We start from the raw sequence: 19,611 nt of genomic DNA on the forward strand, positions 1-19,611 counted from the left end.
GCAGTGTAAATAAATAAAGTAGTAGAAGTCAAAATTTATTTGAAAGAAGATAGGAGAGATTGAGAGGAGATTCATAATTTGTTTCTTAACCAAAATTGGGCATTTGAACGTTTTCTATTGGTCTTTAAAGTTTTGGCATATCATAGAAACAAAAAAAACATGGTTCTGCTAGGGCATAAACCAAGCGGAAGGGGACTAAGAACATGGGTGCCGAAGAGGAAAAGAGGAAGAAAGCTATAATCATTGGAAACGAACATTGATGGAGAGCATGGACCAATCGCCGCATCTGGAACCGTTGGGGAGGAAGGAGATTTGCGAGAGGAATGCCTGTGACCTTGGCCTGAGGTGAACAATATGGTGGTGCAATGGAAAGTAGACAATGGGCAGAGGATAAATGTTTGGAAGGATGTTTGGATTCCATCCGACAATATATTGGAAATGTTATTTTCCCTTAAAATATAATAGATGTTATCTTTATTGAGAAGTCTCCTAATCCGGCTAGAGGTGATGATTTCTGCATGTAGAAAGGGAACCATACAAGTTTATTCTCAATGACAAATGTGTATGACTTACAGATGTAATGATCTTGATGACAACTCGGAGGATTGGAGTAAGATCTGGAAGTTGGAAATTCCAGAAAGAGTGAGAACCTTTGGTTGGTGAAAAACAAAAATGGTTCACTTATATTATGTTTAATGTTATCTGATGAATGAGTTGCACCATCAATAATTAATAGTACTATTTAAAAATCATTTTAATAAGAATCAAAGAAGATTTAATTTTTAAACGGTGGTTAATATATGAGGTTGACTATATGTAAATATTTTATATAAGGCAATCTAGAATTCACAAAAAGAAATTTTAAATGGGTTTAATGTCATTTAGAACTTTAAACATGTGCTTCACTTATAGAAATTTTTTTTTTAATATCCAGAATTTTAAATTTTTTTTCAAAAATACACATTTTTTAAAAAAAATGGGCAATTTTTGTCCTAATATACACCTAGGCGCCACCCTAGTTGGCGCCTACCCTTAAAGGGTAGGGCAAGTCGCCACTAGGAGTGGCGCCTACCCTTAAATCTTTTTTTTTTTTTTTTTAAATATGTTTTTTTTTTTTTTTTTTTTTTTTTTTTTTAGAATTTCAAACATTTGTACCATGTTACCCTTATTTAGAGTGTTAAAAAATATTTAGAACTATATAATAGAGTGATAAAGATTATTCACATCTATATAATATGATTAAAATCTTGTTTTTATTTTAAAAATAAAATAAATATAAAATTTTGAAACTAATCAAATCAGAACTAAAAATATATTTAAAAAAATTAATAAGAGATTATCAAATGCAACAACATGCCACCATAATTGATAGGAGTTATATTGTCTATAGTTTTATTGGAAATAATAATAGTAGTTTATAACACATTGAATTCATACAAAATTATGGCATTAACAAAATTATCTAATCAATTATGAATTAATTCTTATTCATCATGAATAAGAGTAAAAAAAGAATCTAATAAATTATTAATTGAATCCTATTAATCATTAATTAATTCTTATTCTATTCAATTATTATGCATTTATTAATTTAAAAATAAATACTAATAAATAAATAAATGTAACAAATATCAAGAAGTTTTATTTCTATTTAGAATCTAGAAAAAGTCTAATTTTCTTTTATAATTTTAATAAAATATAATTAGAGTCTGTTTCATTTTTAGACATTGAAATTTTTTTTAAAAATCTGATTATTAAAAAAAAAAATTCAATTTTCAAATCATGTTCGATCCTTTCCTTTTCAAAATCATGTTCATTGACAGCATGCCATTTCAAGTAATATATATATTAATTTATATATATATATATATATATATATATTAATTTATATATGTATATGTTAATTTAATTTATAAGTAATTAATATTATTTGTAAATTTTTGGAAAAAAAATTAATTTATATACGTGTAAATAAATATTTATACACATGTAAATTAATATATATATATATATATATATATATATATATATATATATATATATAAAGATATGATAGACAATATCTTTAAAGATAAAGATAAAGATATAAAGATAATAAACAGAAAATATTTTTATTATAATAATTGACAAGACAAATATTACAAAGATATGATTAATCACATATGATGCGGTCCCTTGTACGATCCGCACGGGGGAGGTCTAATTGCTCGCCTAGACGGTTCACGTGGTGGTGGTGCTTCCCTATTACCACCCCTTGCCCTAACGCGTCCCCTTGCCGTTTGCCGTTGTGGTTGGGTTGAAGTCCCTTCAGTGCTGTAGGAAAGACGGGTCCCCTCTGCGCCCTCAAAGCTTTGTCTCGGTGGGACAAACTGACTACTGCTGGGTGCGCCCTCGAATTGTGGTCTTTGGTAGTTTAGGGTTGAATCGGGTTGGCCAAAGTACAATGTTTGTTGTGGTGTGTAGTAGTCCTGTTGGTAGTCCTCTTGTATACCCGTGTCGGGGCTAGGTGGAGGACTGGAAGAGCTCGGGACATTGTCGTGATGGAAGTGTTGGGATTGGTGGAAGTGGGGGGATTGATATTGTGGTAGGTGTTGGGACTGTTGATGGTGGTGGGAATGTTGAGTTTGTTGTTGGTAGTCTTCATGGTATTGGGGTTGAGTTTGTGGTATGTATTGTTGATTTGGTTGGGGGGTGGACATGTGTTGTGGTGGTTGTTGTTGGTAATATGGTGGTGGTGGTTGTTGTTGGTAATAAGGTGGTGGTGGTTGTTGTTGGTAATAAGGTGGTGGTTGTTGTTGTTGGGAATACTGTGGTGGTTGTTGTTGTTGGAAATATGGCTGTTGCATCCGGGGATCGTCCAAATAGAACGGGTCAGACACAATCATTTCTGGATTTGTATTTGCTCTATACCAATCCACATATTTCCTTGTCGGCTTCATTTCGTTGGGCGCCACCGGAAATTGTAGAACATAGTGGGCACGGTCTTTCCACATTTTACGAAACTCCTTAGCAAATTCCTTCCAATTTTGGGCATACCACTGGTGGCTGACTTTTTTTAGATGCCAAGGTTCCATAGACATTGGGGGGCCTGGGATTTCTTGATGCATTCCGAATTGCAGCTTGACACGGTCACTTTGGTGCATCTCCACAGTGGTGAACCGCATTATGGCCGTTTTTGCTGTCCAAACAGCTGCATCTTCGGGGTTGGGTTGATGTTCCAATCCCAAATATGGCCTCCAAATAAACTGCAAAGAAAAAAGCAAATATGTTATTTATCGAGAATGCATGATATTAATAAATCAGTTAGAAGCTGAGTGATTTAGTGGTAATACATCTTGTGCTCGGAGACGATCCAAGAGTTGACGATAAAATATAATTTTATTTTTGGGGGTAAGACTGTAATCCAGTCCGGTTGTAATGAACCTAAACAAAAAAAGATAAATAATATTATTTAAAAATATTTATAGAATAAATATACAAAATGAACTAACATCACAAATTTACCTAGTTGCGTAAGGGAAGGAGTAGTCATTAGGATTTTCTGGGGCTAGCCTCGGCAATCTCCACCACCCCCATGTTTGGAGCAAAAAAGCACATCCAGAAAATGTACAGTGCTCATTATGTGCATTTTTACACAAAGAGCTATATAGGAATGCTAATACTGCAGAACCCCAACTATATGTGCTTATTCTATCAATGTCCCCGAGCAAACTCAAGTACATAAAGTTTATGCTATTTCCCGTCCCTTCGGGAAATAGCAAGTTCCCAAACAATAGCATAATGTAAACCCGGGTTTTTATGACTTTTTCTTGTTCGGAGGATTCCTCAGTCAAAGTTATGGAGTCGTGGTACAATTGTAGGCTAGATAATTTAATACCCTGACCCCTTGCTTTGGCAGACCCCTCACCCTCGACCAGATCTACCCCCAACATTTGAACACATATTTGGTTAGGCTGTTGAACATTTCCGGTCACAGGCTTACCATCTATTCTAAGACCCAAAAGCATGTACACGTCCTCTAATGTGACGGTACATTCACTAGTTGGTAGGTGAAAAGTGTGTGTCTCAGGTCTCCAACGTTCACACAGAGCCAAAATGAATTTGACATCAATTGTGGCATTTACGACATGCATAACATGACCGAAACCCGCACGCTCTATGTAAGGTACGCACCATGGGTCTGGATAAGGCATTGGGTGTGAACGTTGACGAAATTTCTTGGGATCCTTTAAAAACAAACAATATAAACAATCATTAGATTGGACTTTTAAAAAACTAATTACAAACATACGAAAGAGGCAATGTTCAAGAAAAACTTACGAATGAGGCAATGTTTGCCCTAGTGCCTCTGTGTTCTTGGCCCATGGTAAGAAGAGACATGACTGCAATGTAGAACGAAGCTTGGTGGATGAGAAGTTTCGCCGGAGTTCTCTGAATAAAAGTGTTAGTGGTTGATGAAAACTTGCAAGAATGACCCTCTATTTATACTCGTTTTCAAGTAGACTGAATATGCAAAAATGTGACAAGTGTAAGGCATGCGTGGTAGTGTTGGCATGCATTGGTGCAGACTAGGTGGGAGTTGTCTTGTCTTGGGGAAGACTTGGTGGAATCTGATGATGCAAAAATGTGACAAGTGTAAGGCATGCGTGGGAATCTTGCAGAATAGGTGCAGACTAGGTGGTAGTGTTGGCATGCATTGGTGCAGACTAGGTGGGAGTTGTCTTGTCTTGGGGAAGACTTGGTGGAATCTGATGATGCAAAAATGTGACAAGTGTAAGGCATGCGTGGGAATCTTGCAGAATAGGTGCAGACTAGGTGGTAGTGTTGGCATGCATTGGTGCAGACTAGGTGGGAGTTGTCTTGTCTTGGGGAAGACTTGGTGGAATCTGATGATGCAAAAATGTGACAAGTGTAAGACATGCGTGGGAATCTTGCAGAATAGGTGCAGACTAGGTGGTAGTGTTGGCATGCATTGGTGCAGACTAGGTGGGAGTTGTCTTGTCTTGGGGAAGACTTGGTGGAATCTGATGATGCAAAAATGTGACAAGTGTAAGGCATGCGTGGGAATCTTGCAGAATAGGTGCAGACTAGGTGGTAGTGTTGGCATGCATTGGTGCAGACTAGGTGGGAGTTGTCTTGTCTTGGGGAAGACTTGGTGGAATCTGATGATGCAAAAATGTGACACGTGGAAGGCATGCGTGGGAATCTTGCAGAATAGGTGCAGGCTAGGTGGTAGTGTTGGCATGCATTGGTGCAGACTAGGTGGGAATCTTGCAGAATAGGTGCAGGCTAGGTGGTAGTGTTGGCATGCGTGGGAATCTTGCAGACTAAGTTCAGACTAGGTGGAGAATACATTTCATGGATAGGCAGTAGACGTGTCAAAATTATTACATGCATGCAGCTCCACCTAGCCTGCAAGATTCTTGCATGCTTTACACGTGTCCAAGTTTTGCATGCGTTGCTCTTGGGGAAGACTTGGTTGAAGACATGCATGCAAAGATGTGTGGGAATCTTGCAGTATAAATATTCACACACATTTTCACAATATCTTCACAGCAATCCTCACAAAACATTCACAATATCTTCACAGCAATCCTCACAAAACATTCACAATATATTCACAGCAATCTTCACAAAACATTCACAATATCTTCACAACAATCTTCACAAAACCTTCACAAAACATGTCATCTTCTTCACAATACAAAATCAAAGCTCACGTCAATGGTGAGACTTATGAATGTGATATGTCTGGCTTCCTATTTAGAAACACCGAATGCACTCGGTTTTGTCTAAATAGAGGAGCTGACTTCTCTTATCTGAAAAGGAAGATTGAGTTCAAACTAAGACAACCCGTGTCCCAAATTTTTTATCAACAACCTTTTTTTTCAGAAAATAACTCTGTCAAGTTTTATAAGTCATTGATACAAAATGACATGGAGACACAATACATGCTTCGTAACCATGAGTACTCTGGTTACGAATACATAGTGTTGTACATTGTGTTGGAACAACCTCAACCAACTCAGAATATTCAATCACAGGTTATTGATCCTGTGATTGATGACGAACAAGATGTTGAGCACCACGTTGAAGACGATGTGGTTGATGATGCTGAAGACGTGGTTGATGACTTGGTGAACCGTCATTCTGAAGACGAAGACCAAGCTCAAATACCTATAGCGCAACGCTACTCACCGCCTGCGCACTTCACAACACTTAACTTGGGCGAGGATGAGCCCTCATCAGATATGTTCTACAACCCATATATGAGGTCTGATGAGGACTTAAAGAAGGGTGACCAATTTCGGACCAAGGAAGAGTGTCTGTTAGCAATAAAGAACTGGCACTTGAAAAATTGTGTTGACTACGATGTTATCAAATCAAATCCGGAAAGATACGTTATTGTATGCAAAAATCCGGAGTGTGGGTATAGGTTGATGGCATCGTACAAGAAGAAACATAATGTGTGGGTGATAGGGTCCATATCTCAAGCTCACATTTGCGTCAACACCAACATGGCACAGGATCATCGCAAACTTAGCCATGATATGATCTGCCATTCCATATTACCTCTAGTTGAGGCTGACCCGTCACTGAAGGTCAAAACAATTATCTCCCATTGTGTGGCTGTTTTCAAATATACACCGTCATACAGAAAGGCTTGGTTAGCGAAAACCAAGGCAATTGAACTTGTATACGGTAACTGGGAGGAATCATACAAACAACTACCACGCTACCTGGCTGCACTACGATTGTATTCACCTGGGACGGTTTCTATAATGGAGACCTTGCCGGCACAATCCCCTGACGGAACTCGTCTAGAAGGTAATGGAATTTTCCATAGACTTTTCTGGGCATTCCGTCCCTGCATCATCGGGTTCACATTCTGCAAACCACTTGTTCAAGTCGACGGAACTTGGCTGTATGGGAAATACAAAGGATCGTTACTGATGGCGGTCGCACAAGATGACAATTCTAATATTTTCCCAATAGCCTTTGCATTGGTAGAAGGAGAAACGGCTGCTGCTTGGAGTTTCTTCCTTAAGAATCTCCGAACGCACGTGACTCCACAAGTTGGCATCTGTGTGATTTCTGACAGGCACGCTTCAATAGACAGTGCATACAATAATCCAACAAATGGTTGGCATGACCCCCCGTCTACCCATGTTTACTGCATCAGGCATATTGCTCAAAATTTTATGCGGGAGTTCAAGGATAACTTCTTGAAGCAACATTTGATAAACGCGGGGTATGCATTAAACCAACCTGGATTCCAATACTACCGCCGGGAAATAGTATTGGCAAATTCTGATGCAGGGAGGTGGATCGATAATATCGACAGAGCGAGGTGGACTAGATCATACGACGATGGGGTGAGGTGGGGCCACATGACAACAAATCTTGTGGAATCAATGAACGGCGTCTTTAAGGGCATACGTAACCTCCCGGTAACCGTATTGGTGAGTGCGACCTATTTTCGGATGGCAACGTTGTTCGTAACAAGAGGCAGGCGCTGGAATGAAGTGTTGCAGACGAGTCAAGTATATAGTGATGCCTGCATGAAGTTTATGAGGCAGGAATCTGCCAAAGCCAGCAGCCATCGGGTTACGAAATTCGACCGCCATGGCCACACTTTTAGTGTCAAGGAAACAATTGACCACAACCAAGGGCTGCCCAGACAAAAGTATAGGGTCCTAATACCAGACCGTTGGTGCGACTGTGGTCAATTTCAGGCCTATCGTATGCCTTGTTCCCATGTCATTGCAGCGTGTTCACACAGCCACTTCGATGCATTATCGCTAGTGTCTCCAATCTACAAAGTTGCAACATTGCTCAATGTATACGACAATCCCTTTCCGGTGGTAGCATTGGAGGCGTATTGGCCAGAGTATGACGGGGAAATTGTTTGGCACAACGAATCGATGCGGCGGAATAAAAGTGGTCGCCCAAATAGCAGGCGCATTAGAACTGAAATGGACGTCGCAGAGAAAATGCAGAGGAAGTGTAGCATATGTAGACAACTAGGGCATAATAAGAACAAATGTCCATATCGTGGATCTAGTTCCACAACTTAGTTTTCATATTCATAAATCTGTGTACCAAAATCATTTTAAATTAAAGTTTACTTTTTATTCCAAATAGAAGATGACACTTGAACAACAAACACAAACATCTAACATTACAACACCAATTACTAAAACAAAAACAAATACTGGAACAAAAACAAGTACTAAAACAAGAACAAGTACTAGAACAATAACAAATACAACAACAACATGACAAACAACCATTAAAATCTAAGAAATTACAACAGTTAACACTATGTCGTCTGATCCATGCATCATTTGGATGCAATCAATGTCGCTTTCAACTTCAACCCACCAACGTATCGTTTCTCCAGTTTCAAATGAGAACCTTGTTCTAAGCCTCTGAATCCTTCTGATGACTTCACCAGGTTGGTAATCTCCCTCTAACCAAGACATCAAAGACCTTTTTAGTTGGTCCCACGAACGGATGTTCCAAAATTTCATCTCCATTGGAGGTTTCAAAGGCGAGAAAATAACATGCCCATCCCTTTTTAAGATTACTGATTCAGGATCCGGACGCCTTGATGATGTTCGCTGCCATGACGACGGTCTTGGGGATGCCATGAACTCAACTTGATAGAGAAGGTGATAGGAAATAGTGGTGAAGAAAATGCAAGGAAATAACACTTTATTTATAGGAAAAGATCTGGGTTGTACACCAGTCTACTTAACCCTAATTAGTGTCGCACTTGATTAATTAATCTTATGGGAAATTAGGGTTTCAATTAGGTCATAACTACCAAACTCTAATTATAACCGATCAATAAATCCTAATTATAATTGATAAATTAACCTTAACATGATTAACCCTAATTCTTCCAAAAAATTTTAAATAATAATAATTACTTATAAATTAAATTAATATATATATAAATATAATATATATATATATATATATATATATATATATATATATATATATATATATATATATATATATATATATATATATATATATAATATATATATATATATATATATATCTTGTAAATAATTTTATTTATATATATGTGTTAATATAAATTAATATAATTTATAAAAAATATAAATTCATAAATTAAAAAAAATTAAAAAAAATAAAAAAAAACATATTTAAAAAAAAAAAAAAAAAAAATTTAAGGGTAGGCGCCACTCCTAGTGGCGACTTGCCCTACCCTTTAAGGGTAGGCGCCAACTAGGGTGGCGCCCATGTAGAGAACTAGGGCAAAAATTGCCCATTTTGATAATTTTTTGGAAAAAATGGGTATTTTTGAAATTTTTTTAAAAAATCTGATTATTTAAAAAAAAAATTCTCACTTATATTATGAATAAGAGGGTTTTGAGAGAGTAAAAGAGAGAATTTTCAATTTTTGAAGAGATTGAGAATAAAAATTTATGATTATTAAATATTATAAAAATATTGAAAAAATTGGAAGAATTATTTACGCCTTCTAAAATCTTTCTCCAATTCAATTTTTTTGAGTTCCACCATATTAAACAACACTGCACTATGAAAACCAAAGACACTATGCTTCCTTCATTTTTCTTTTACTGCTTTTATTTCAAAGCTTTAACCTCTCCTCCCAAAACTTCCAAACATAGCCTTAGGAAATAATTACAGAGTAAAATTTGTTTTACATTAGTTTGTTCTTACATACTGATAGATAAGGGATCATGCTACACCCTAGTCGGTAGTCACCTAGACTGAGTATTCTTCACCTTCTTCACATTTCTTCTAAATAATCTTAATCTGGAATTTAGCAGATTCAGAAAGAATGATGACAGCTGCAGAAACATTTAATACACAAGTGTGATTAAATCATCAAACTAATTTAATCATATAACACATACAATTAACCTCTTACTGAAACAGCAGAAGATAGCTTTTCTTTTAAAACAGCAAAGCAACATTAACATTTCAAACAGACAAAAGTACAATGAATACTAAAGCCAGTTACAAGGTAACAAAACAAAGATACAGAGAACGCGTAAAACATAAGAGAACAGAACACCCCGGACAAAAAAAAACTGCGTTCTTAGGAGACAGTCATAAAAAAGACAGTGGTCTGGTCGCACTGTCTAAGCCAGAAACCATCTTCAAAACTGACTTTGGATGATCAATTCCTAGCATATAAAACCAAATAATGTAATTTCTTATATGTATGAAGGATGATCGGCTGCTATGAAGATAGCTTGAGGTCTTTCTTACTCTTGGGGATTTTACATGACTATATCTAGTTTTACTTTTTGGGTAAAAATCACTAGCCAACTTTCACAAATATTATTAATCTTAATTCTATCAACAATTGACATATATGATTGGATTAAATTCCACCTAATGGCATTCTCAATTGGTTTGGTTCTCAAGGAAAACTTTTTGTTACAAATCAAGAAAATGGGGGAACATAAACACGATAGAAAGTTATTATAGTTTTCCCGATACACTAAAATACCTGAAAATCATTGAACTGTTACTCCATCCAACTCAGGCGCCTCTTCTGAATCAGACAATGGTAATAGGGTACATATCCCAATCATGTGACCATTTAGACACACATAATATTCAATACCATCTTCATAAGAACCAAGCCTGCAACTAGCACTTTGAGGAATCATTTTTGCTTGCTGCATGCTCCAAAGTTTCGCCTTACAATAAGGGCAAACTTCTGTTTGATGGAGCTTAACACCTTTACTAATAAGCATCTTTCGGACCTTTGAAGTTGCGAATGACTTAAAAACTCCGCGGAAGAATCCTAAATCTTCTTCTTCACCTTGATCGAGATGCTCACAAGGATCAGACACGTACAAAACATCAGTTCTGCATTGTGGCAAAAGAAAGCTCTTCCCAGATGTTCTAGAAAATCGAGTCTGATATACAAAGTGACCAGGGATCTGGTTCTGAATAGTTTTAAACAAGCCACCTTTTGTGCATCCTGAACAGTATGTAAGAAGCTTCCCTAAAGCCCTCCAGTTCCCATCAACAACATGGCTCCCGGTAGATTGTAGATCACACAACATCTTTGGAGCTCTTGTTCCACAAAACTCTTTCCATAGAACTCGCTTGGCAAGATCATCAAACCATTTGCACACACATGACAGAGTGGCAATCAGCTTTGGATTCCATTTTAAATTATGAAACACTAAGAAAATCGCATCTTCACTTAAATGACCTTTCGAGCATTGACAGCTAGCTGAATGTATGCATCGGTACTGCTTAGTGATAATCATTTTCTTCACCTAGCAAAACTAAAAGAAAAAAATATTGGTTTATAAAAACTCTTAGTTGGCAAACATCTCGGTACTCACCCAATTGACAAAACTTAAACGTTGAATTTTTTAAAACAAATACTTCACAGCAGTGTTATCGATGGTGGAGCATGGCAGAAAGCCAAAAATCTACCACATGGCACCGCTATTCTTCACAAATTGCCATGGCGGTTGTTGAAAAAACCCACCACCACAATCCTCCATGGCCGATATTTGACAACACTACTTCATAGTAATTAGAAAAATTCAAAACAACTGATTTAACAAATACTAAACAAAACAAAACAAATATTTACTTTCATAAGCAAATAAAATTTAATATTCAACTAAAAGGGTTGTAACCTAGTGTATCCAAGAGAAAGTTCAAAAAAATAAAAATAAAATTTCCCATACCAAAGTATGTTGTGGATTTCCAGTTTAAAGTAACTTCAATTGCTTCGACCTTACTAGTTACAATCAATTAATCTCCAAATACGTGTTTGGTATGGTTTCATATTGGTTTCTTTTTATTTGCTTACGTGTTCAAAATTTTGCTTCCAAGCAGTCTCTTACAATATTAAGTTAGAAAATCCAGTCAATTTGGCTTCAACTCATTACAAGTTTTTTCAGCAACATAACAAGTCTTCAGAATTCGTGCACCTAGGTGTTCGAACATTCACAGATCCTTCAAATCATACATAAATGTAATATTTGGATAAACAATAGAACTAAAGGCTTATTATATAAGTGTTTATCTATAAGTTAATTCTAAATAAAAGAGAAAATAAAGTAAACTCTTTTTCATATAAGCTACTAGTTGTTTTCATAAGCTATTTTAGTGTGTTTGGTTCTGCAGTGACGAGAATTGATTCTGAGTGAATTGATTTCGTAAAACTGATTCCTTATAAAAGCGAATTTGATGTAAAGTGATTTATGTTTGGATACATTTATGTAAAAGTAAGTTGAACAACAAATTTCAATGTAAAAGTTATAAATTGTAGCTTGAAGTAGAATCAATCCTGAAGACAAAATCAATTCTACTTAGCAGAACCAAACACCTCAAAATCATTCCAAAATCAATTCTACACCTCTAGAATTGCTTTTGACTCTTCCAAAAGCTAAACCAAACATATTAGAGAGCTTATAGAAATAAGGGTCTGTTTAGATGGGCTTATGTGAGCTTATCTACTACCATAAATTTTATGACACTAATTGGGAGACTTAATCAAAACAGCTTATAACATTTTTCATTAATTTTTTTAAACTTATTTTTTATAAATTCTTCAAAATAGCTAACGAAAACAACTAAAAACAACTTAAATTTATTTTATCTTATGCGAACTTATTCATAAACGCTTATTTTAATAAGCACATCTGCTATAAGCTGCAAGTAAACTGTATCCAAAGAGACCCTAAGCTGAAAACAAATTAGTTACATGTCCATAAGCTCTTTTGAACAGTCTTATAACTACTTATGTAGGTAGGCAATCTCAGGTACATAAATCCAAACAGGACCAAATTGATCAAGTTGCTATAAATGACAGTAATTTATCACAACACACAAAAAAGTTACATTTTTGAAAATTTCCATAAACAGAAAAAGTTCAACATCAACCAGTTTCAAGATTATAGATCACCGGGAAATTTCCCGGATTAAACACACATCACCTCAAAATCACTTTTCCTCGTTAAATTGAACACTATATTTAATCCAAACAGAACTCAAATGAAGAAATAAACCAAAATAAATCGAATCGAATTTAGAGTGAAATGAATCAAAGAATCACAACAACTTCAAATTCTAGAGAGAGAGAGAGTATGCATCACCTTGCTTTATTTAACGAGTTTCAGCACAACTTCGAAACCCTAGAAAAGTTCACTTCTGCGTGCAATTGGAACAATCGAGAGAGAAAATAACAAGTTATCAACAAGACGATTTGGTAATTTCACGAAATAGAAGGGGCAAAATGGTCAAGAAAAGTGGAAACATATAAGGGAGGTAAAGAGAGAATGAGTAACGACAGTGCAGAAAGTAACAGCGATTGTTGCAAGTTGCATAAAGATTTGGTACAAATCATTGGATCGTAGCTTTGTTATTTGCTTTGTTGTAATCCAAATATTGTGGCCCAATTATTTGACGACACGTGTCATGTGACATCAGAATTTCATAGTACAAATGACAATTTAATGGAAGGTTGTTTTAGTAAAATACCATTTTGAAAGGAGCACCATATTTTTTACAAGAAAAAAAAAGTAATAATTTATTTTAAAAATAAAATCTCATTTGAAGATAGCATGAGAGTGAGGATGATTAATATAATGAAATATTTAAACTCGTTATTCTTTAAAGAAAAAATCTTTAATGTTATGAAGAATCACAACATTATGATGTTAAACATCAATAGACTCTAAAATAAGTTTGATAGTAGAGTTGGAGTCATAATATCACATCAGGTTTTTGATCAAGTTCTCAGGTCATACACAAATCATGATATAATTTTATCAACTCAGCATGAAAGATGCTGGAATAATCAATATTATCCGCAAAACTGTGAACCTAAACACCATCAACATTTCGAATCAATCCACCAAAATTCGAGACGTCAGGATTATCAAGGTTACTGCAATCAACATTTAAAATCATATTACTATCTTTGTGTGTATTCCATGTGATCGTGCTCGTTGGATGAGACAAATTATGCTTGAGAAAATATTAAGCTGACATATTAGTATAATTCACTATGATGAGTTTCAAAATATAGGAAGATACAACTTCATTCGCAAAACATAGTTTGTTCATAGCGTGTCATAACCACCAACAAGTAGTCAAAAAGATAGAGTCACCATCAATGTGATATCTAATCCAATTATATATGATTTAATTTAATTAATATTTTATTTTATTTTATTAAAAGAGTTTGATTAAATATAAGTAAGATTGAACTTATTTTAGAAAAGTGAAAAATAATAGCATTTAGGTTTTAGAAGCTCTCTATATAAATAGAGGAATTCTTTCTCATACTAATCATAATTGTTGTCATGCTCAGTAAACAGCTAGCACCACGTTCCACTTTGTGCTCGTGTGAACTTCGTAGAGACGGTGGTATTTCCACGTCTGTGATCAAAGTTAAAACACGCTTTAAAAGATATTTCTAGAATTCTTAATTTGGTGTTTGTTTTGTGATTAATGGTTTAATCAAGATTCGTTATTAGTATTATTCCGTTGATAGGATTAATATTTTTGAAGAAAAAAACTCATCATTCCCTACATGTGTTAACCGCCTGAATTCCATGGATATTCATCTTTCTCACTTATGAAGCTTTAATCCATACAAAACATTATTATATTAAATAAAGATGTATGGAGATGAAAAATTGACTTGACTTAGTCTTATCCTATTGTCATGCCCCAAAATTTACCTTTTCTTTTTCCTTTTGCAAAGATTCATTTGCATACATCAAATCATATCATGCACGACCATTGTATTTGGTCACTGGATCACAAGCATGGTCACATTGTGGTTTGTATCTTAACATTAGTGTTTCATCTTGATTTTGCTTGTCAACTAAACTTAACTTCAATAAGAGATGGTACTTGGTTGTTTTGTTGTGCATATAGGTGATCATGCTCCAAATCAAGGCAAGACAAAGGTCTTTTGGTTAAAGGAAATGCAAGTTTACTTCATTATGATTCAAAGGTGGTTCATGTGTTTATTTCCATGCCACTTCACTCAATCTTCAAGTTATTCTCAAAATCACTCAAGCCATAATCAAGTCTTCATCAAGGGATGCTTATTCTATCATCATTGTGGCTTGAAATGCAAGAAAATATCAAGTTTGCACAAAGGGGTACAAGTGTGGTTTGGCCTAATTTGTAAGTATGTCATGCCTTTGGTCCAAACTCCATAACTTCTTCAATTTTTATCCAATTGCCAAGCTTCTTTGAGCCAAATTTCCTTTTAAGCCCCTCTACAAATTTTATTCAAGGGTCAAACACCAATTCAATCATTAAGGACCTCATTTGTGCAAAGGACCAAGTTGCCAAAATGGGCCAAAACCTTTCCATGATCACCACTTTCCATCCTTGCCATTTTCAGCTCAAGTACTCTTTTGATCTCATTCCTTTTGTATCTTGTTAAGCTTATGTCAATGCTCATTTAGCCCAAATTTGGCTCAAAATTCACAAGGAAATCAAAAGTTATAGTATCATCAACTTGGGACCTCAAAATGACCCAACATGACTCAAGTTGCTTGACCAATTGCCCAGCCTAAACTTCAGGTCACGATCCCAACTTCCCAAGCATGCCATTTCCACCTCAAACATCCTTTGGACTTGGTTATTTTTGCATTATTCATGGCCATGAAGAGATCATTTGGCTTAAAGAAAATTGGAAAACACACGAGTGGATTGGAATTGGCCTAAGCATGAACATGGTGACATGAACTTTGTTTTGGCACGAACCCGGAATTTGCAATTACAGATCATTCTTTGTTCTGGGACCACTTGCACATGTGCACACATTTCTTGATGTTAAAATGCATGCAAACAATCTAGAAACAACCTCATTTCATCAGCAAATCACACATTCCTCATGAGTTTTCACACGATTTTGAATTTGCAAAAGTTCAACCCTAACTCACACGTTTTCAGATCCAAACCATATGTGTAAGCTTCCCATTTCATTTCCTATAAATAGGGGAGTGATTTTCCTTCATTTGTAAGCTTCGATAGCCAAGAAAGCCATATCTCATCGAAACTCAAAAGCACCTAAAAAACCAGCTAACGGTTCCATTGATTCAAGCCTTTATCTTCGAGTTTCTTTGCCCAGAAAGCTTCATTGGCATCCTCTGAACCTTCTCCAACTGGAACCAAGCTTTGAGACTGCCTGAATTGATCTGACCATTTTCACCATCCTCAACCTTTGACCTCGATTTGGACAAGGTAGTTACGAGTAAAATTACACTTCAAACAAGTTATCATTCTCTTTGTGTTGTTCCACTGATCAAAAGTCATCATTTACCTTTGATTTATCTTTTGATTTGGTCATTTAATTTAACTTTGAAGAACTAGGGTTCTTCACGTGTTTGAGTAAATTCTCTCTACTCAGAGCAAATTAATTGCTCTGATGCAAAGGGACATGAACGATGAATGAAGTAGAAGCTTGCATGTTTGGTGTTTGAGCTTAAAACTTCAAGTTCATGAACCTGCAAAATCAACAATTCGGAGGTTAAGACGAAGCTCTTCGCACACTTCAGAGGGAAATTCAAATTCCCTGGCCAATCAGAACGCGCCACCTCTCATAACCGTTGCATTTAAATTTCTTTTTTCTTTTTTTATTTCATTTAATTTCATTTTTCTTTCAAAATTAATTTTTATTAGCTCTTTTATTATTTTTTATTCCAATTTTTTTTCATAATTTCATAAAAATATCCTCTACCACGCATAATCTTTGCATATTTTTTAAAAGACATCTTGCATTTAATTCATATTTTCTTTTATTTTCCATTTAATTTTTATTTAACATTTTATTTTTAATCATTTTGAAATATTTTTCACCCCAACTTTTGAGATCAAGTTACTTATAATTTTGTTGACTTCCTCCATTTTTCTTGAACTTTTATTTGGAGTTGTCGCACCTCGAAAAATGAGAACACAACTTAGAGAAGCGTAATCGCACGCTCGCATGATGGATTGAACAGAGTCGCCACCGAACTTTATTTATTCCTAAAAAGGGAAAGGGGAAATATCGATAAAACCCAAGAAAGAACGACAATGATTATGGTCGTCGCAACCAAATCGGGGTTCGAGAGTCGATTACGCAAGGGGAATGTATTAACACCCCTCACGTCCGTTGTATTCAACGGGAACCATTAGTTAATTGTGTGTGTCAGTGTTAGCTTAAAAATGTTAGGCTTATCAAGTTATTATGAGGGAAAGAATAATAGGATCAAAAGAAAAGAGAAGATATTTTTGGATTTTTTGCAACGAAGGGGACTAAACCTAAGTTTTTTATTAATGGGCCTGACAAGATTTCACAATCTTGCTCCTACGTATCTCAATAGAGAACTCAAGACACACATAGTTAAGGGTAAAAAAAGTTTTTTTGTTGGTCGATTTTAGTGAAATTTATCTTGTATTAATCGACGAGAAACATTGTTTTACCCAAAACAGAAGAGGAGCGGACATGTACATCACATGGAATGGATTTACAAATCAACATTCGGAAAAACGTCACTTATCTCAACTCAACAATTGTGGATGAAGCATTGTTTTGCATCATCTTAAGACAAGATGTCTTCCGTTTATGAAAAGGTTTTTCTGATCAATCGCACATAGGCGAAAAAAGAATTTGATTGGTTGAATGTATTTTTGGGTTTGAAAGACGAGTATTTATGACTTGCAAGCTCTTACAACTTGGGTCTAATACTCGAGACTACGTCTGGACCCTTCACCCACGTAATCTTTTTTTTTCAATTTTATTGACAAAAGATGTCTGAATATTAACAAGTGTTTTGAAGGAAAGACAAACACTTATGGCTTACAAGCTCTTACAACTTGGGCCTAGAATTCGGGACTACATCTGGACTTTTCACCCAGGTAGTTTTTTTTCCTCCAATTTAGTTATGAAATTGGTTTAAAGTTATTTGAATTAAGAATGGTTTGAAGTGATTTGAGGGTAATTGAAATGCAGACAAGTAAATGCGAGCACGCAAAAAAAAGAGCTCATTGTAAGAAGACCCAAGAGTAAGTCATGAGATCGGAAACCAAGCGCAATCGAAAGCAAACTGAATTTAGCTCTAAGCTAACTTAGAGTAGATTCATGTAGAAATCATTCTATAAGTTGAGCAAAAAAATTATGCGTCTAAGCGATTTCTGAAAGCTAAATTAAATTTGAGCTTCAAAATCGCAACACAATACAATAGCAACAACCAAATATATTGTTATAGTAGTGTTACAATTTTTATATCAACTCAAAATAATTAAAAAAAAAAAATTAAACACAACACGCACACACTGTCTACAATGAATTTGCATTGCTACAAAATCAAAATAGAACTAAAAAATAAAATACGAAAACAAATATTAATACAATATATATATATATATATATATATATATATATATATATATATATATATATATATATATATATATATATATATATATATATATATTAAATAATCATCAGTAAAATAACAACAAGAATACTTAGTAAACCAGAGCATATTAAAAAAAAATAACAACACAAATAAAAATTGGTAAAGAAATTTACTTAGCTAAGACAAACTTAATAAACTAACTAAGGAAAACGCAGCAACATGAAAATAAACTCACTCTCACTAAGTATGCTCAAACCAAAACAAACTCAAAACTCACACAATCATGGAAAATCATAACAGAAAAGTGTTTGTCGGAGCTAGGGGGTCTCGTCGGTGAGAGTGGAATCCATTTGTGGTGGTGAAAGGTGATTTGGTGTGTTATTGGTGAATGGTAGATATCGTTGAAGAGGTGAGTGAATTTTGTTTTGTGAAGATGAGAAAGGAGGGATATCACTGTTATGGAAAGTTGTTGATTTGGTATGGTATTGAATGAGGTACTTTGAAATTATGAAGAAGAAAACATGTTTTTCTTTTTTGTTTCGATCTTTATCTTAGTAACAAGGGAAGTTAATATATGGTGATGATAAAATATTCTATTGTAGTGTGATTTCAAGAAGAAGGATCTGCTTTTTCAAATAAGTTATTTTCTTTCTTCTACCATCTTAAAAACTGAGAGAGAGAAACAATGGTATAGAGGTGTCGTGTGTACAAGTGGGATGAATCGAGTCTATTTTCTTTCAGCAATGCATCAATTAATATATATATATATATATATATATATATATATATATATATATATATATATATATATATATATATATATATATATATATATATATATATATATATATATATATATATATATATATATATATATATATATATATATATATATATATACTAGGATTACTTAATTATAATAAATACCAAAATGCCCTTAATATTTAATTTAAAGACAAGAACAATTGAAATTAAATAAAATTAAACATTTAAAAATAATTAAAATAAAATCAAACTAAAAGCACCAATAATTTTATTTATTTCTCTAAATGGTTTAACAAAAACGCAAAAATAAAAAGACTCAAAATGAATAAAAATTGGGCATAAAAATGTTCGAGAAATAAAAATAAATGTACTAAAATGATCAGCGTGAAATAAAATTCTCAAAACATACAGGTTTTGATCAAATTTTGAA

General features: G+C 34.6%; 1 protein-coding gene across 1 annotated transcript; it reads right to left on the reverse strand.

Moving 5' to 3' along the window:
- Nucleotides 1-9,580: 9,580 nt before the first annotated feature.
- Nucleotides 9,581-13,381, reverse strand: LOC127128611 (EID1-like F-box protein 2). The gene is made up of 3 exons (XM_051057977.1): nucleotides 13,143-13,381; nucleotides 10,523-11,315; nucleotides 9,581-9,854 (listed from the first exon to the last, which is right to left on the reverse strand). Exon 2 carries the CDS (start codon nucleotides 11,295-11,297, stop codon nucleotides 10,530-10,532), a length of 768 nt encoding a protein of 255 aa, XP_050913934.1. The 5' UTR covers nucleotides 11,298-11,315; nucleotides 13,143-13,381; the 3' UTR covers nucleotides 9,581-9,854; nucleotides 10,523-10,529.
- Nucleotides 13,382-19,611: the final 6,230 nt, after the last annotated feature.

Source organism: Lathyrus oleraceus, chromosome 3, assembly GCF_024323335.1.
Source record: "Lathyrus oleraceus cultivar Zhongwan6 chromosome 3, CAAS_Psat_ZW6_1.0, whole genome shotgun sequence".
Lineage (NCBI taxonomy): Eukaryota > Viridiplantae > Streptophyta > Magnoliopsida > Fabales > Fabaceae > Lathyrus > Lathyrus oleraceus.

Excerpts from the sequence above, each read along its gene's own strand:
- LOC127128611 (XM_051057977.1), bottom strand. The coding sequence starts at position 11,297 with ATGATTATCACTAAGCAGTACCGATGCATACATTCAGCTAGCTGTCAA.